This window comes from Aethina tumida, chromosome 3 (assembly GCF_024364675.1).
Source record: "Aethina tumida isolate Nest 87 chromosome 3, icAetTumi1.1, whole genome shotgun sequence".
NCBI lineage: Eukaryota > Metazoa > Arthropoda > Insecta > Coleoptera > Nitidulidae > Aethina > Aethina tumida.
The window spans coordinates 7,281,913-7,283,739 of NC_065437.1; the positions used below are offsets into that span (position 1 = coordinate 7,281,913).

At 35.3% G+C, this 1,827-nt stretch overlaps 1 protein-coding gene across 1 annotated transcript; it reads right to left on the bottom strand.

The window, feature by feature from the left end:
- Window positions 1–328: 328 nt before the first annotated feature.
- LOC109597095 (procathepsin L-like) lies at window positions 329–1,425 on the bottom strand. Its single transcript, XM_020012724.2, has 2 exons — window positions 1,007–1,425; window positions 329–922 (listed from the first exon to the last, which is right to left on the bottom strand). The coding sequence occupies exons 1-2, from the start codon at window positions 1,403–1,405 to the stop codon at window positions 380–382; spliced, it is 942 nt and encodes a 313-aa protein (XP_019868283.1). The 5' UTR covers window positions 1,406–1,425; the 3' UTR covers window positions 329–379.
- Window positions 1,426–1,827: the final 402 nt, after the last annotated feature.

The following is a 1,827-nucleotide window of genomic DNA, read 5'->3' on the forward strand; positions in this document are numbered from 1 at the left end:
TTGTGATTGAGACTAATTCTAAAGGTGGTACTTTTAAATCATTGAAAAAGTTTTTAAGGGATTTGAATATGTCTATTCCTTTAGTCATTTCCTTCAATGAAGTCATATTCAACAAGTAATAAGTAATATCCTGCGTTTACGCATTGCCTGTGTGATACACGGAATTCCACCCAAAACATTACGAGTGATCGATGATCGACCAAAATTCGCTTTGCCATTGGATCGCGATCGACTTCTTGGCCACCCCAGCTGTAATAGACATTAAGTACTTACCAAATAACAAAAAAAATTAATTTTTAGTGACATCAACGAAAAAATAAATGCCAAATATTTTAGAATGCTAATTTATTTGTATCAACAAAATAAAGTTTAGGTAGAATTACAATTTCGGGTAGCTAGCCATGGTAGCAATACCGCACAAGTTAGATCCACGCTTGAACCTGACGTATCCAGATTCTCCCCAGCTAGATCCCCAGGAGTTCTTGACGATAATGTTATCAGATCCGTAACCAACAGCAAGAACTCCGTGGTTCAAGGCGTATTTAGAGCAGCTGCTATCAGTGAAGATTCCAGAACTGTAGAACTGGAGTGAATTGGTGGCATCAATAGCGACAGAGACTGGACCAACGGTACCAATGGCTTCAATAAGTTCCTCTTCATTATCTTGGGATATTTCGGTATATCCACTAATCTTAAGAACTGACTTGCTAGAGTCAAACTTGCAGGATCCATCGCGACCAGTGTATGGGTAAGCAGCTTCACTCTCGATTCCATGATCTCTGACGTATTCGAAAGCGGCTACCATCAAACCACCGTTACATCCGTAGTTTCCATAGGAACTGGAACAATCAACCAAGTTTTGTTCGGAGAGGGAAAGAAGTTTTCCGTTTTGGATTTGGTTTTGTCCTTCCAAAGAACCAGTCTACAGATTTAAAAGAAATATGTTTAATAAAGATTTGAACCAAAATTTACTATTTAAATGTTTAATTAGTATGTATGTACTTACAGCAGAGAATGACCAGCAAGATCCGCAGCTACCTTGGTCTTTTACTGGAGTTACAGCGCCAGTTGATCTCCAGTCAATGGAGGATGGAGCAGTTTTGGTTGCTTTGAAAACTTCGGTGGCCTTAACTTTCTTAGCCGGACCACTAAGTTTCAAAAAAGCCCTGAATTCTTCTTCTGTATAATCAGCAAATTTATTGACTGCCATTTTGTAAGTAACCAATCCCTGTTCATATTTGGCATTATGCTCTTCAATCTTTTGAACATTGTTCAAGAAAATTTGGTAACGAAGGCGTTCTTCAATCATAGATTTGTACTGTTTTCCAACTTTGAAATCATTCCATGCCTGGTCGTTGGCACAGGCAAGTGCTGCCAAGCAAGCCAATACAATAAGTACTTTCATTTTTCTGAAACTGAATAATTACTTATTAATTAAAATCTTTATAATCATTGTATATGGTCAAAATTACTCACCAAGAGAAAAACTTGTACTAAAACACTGTCTGTACATATTGCTTTATATACTGAAATATTTCCCAGCACACTTGAGATAATATTGTATTATATATTATCATTATTTTTTGTAAATGTTATCAATTTTTTAAAAACAAAATATTAATCACATGTACTACTACTCTAGACATTGAAATTTTTAAAAATAAATTGGGGCGCCATTCAAGAGCTTTGCTAAGATTTTGAACGAAATAAAACAGAAATCAATAATTCTAGTAAATAATATTTAAAATATTCAATGTGTCCACAACAAACATTTAATTTGTTGAGTAATATGTTTGTTGTGCCATTAACGAAGGATTACACAGATAT

Bases quoted from the DNA above. Each gene is read 5' to 3' on its own strand.
- LOC109597095 (XM_020012724.2), bottom strand. From the start codon at position 1,405: ATGAAAGTACTTATTGTATTGGCTTGCTTGGCAGCACTTGCCTGTGCC. The intron at 923-1,006 runs GTAAGTACATAC...TTAAATCTGTAG, and splicing joins CTTGCTGGTCATTCTCTGCT to ACTGGTTCTTTGGAAGGACA.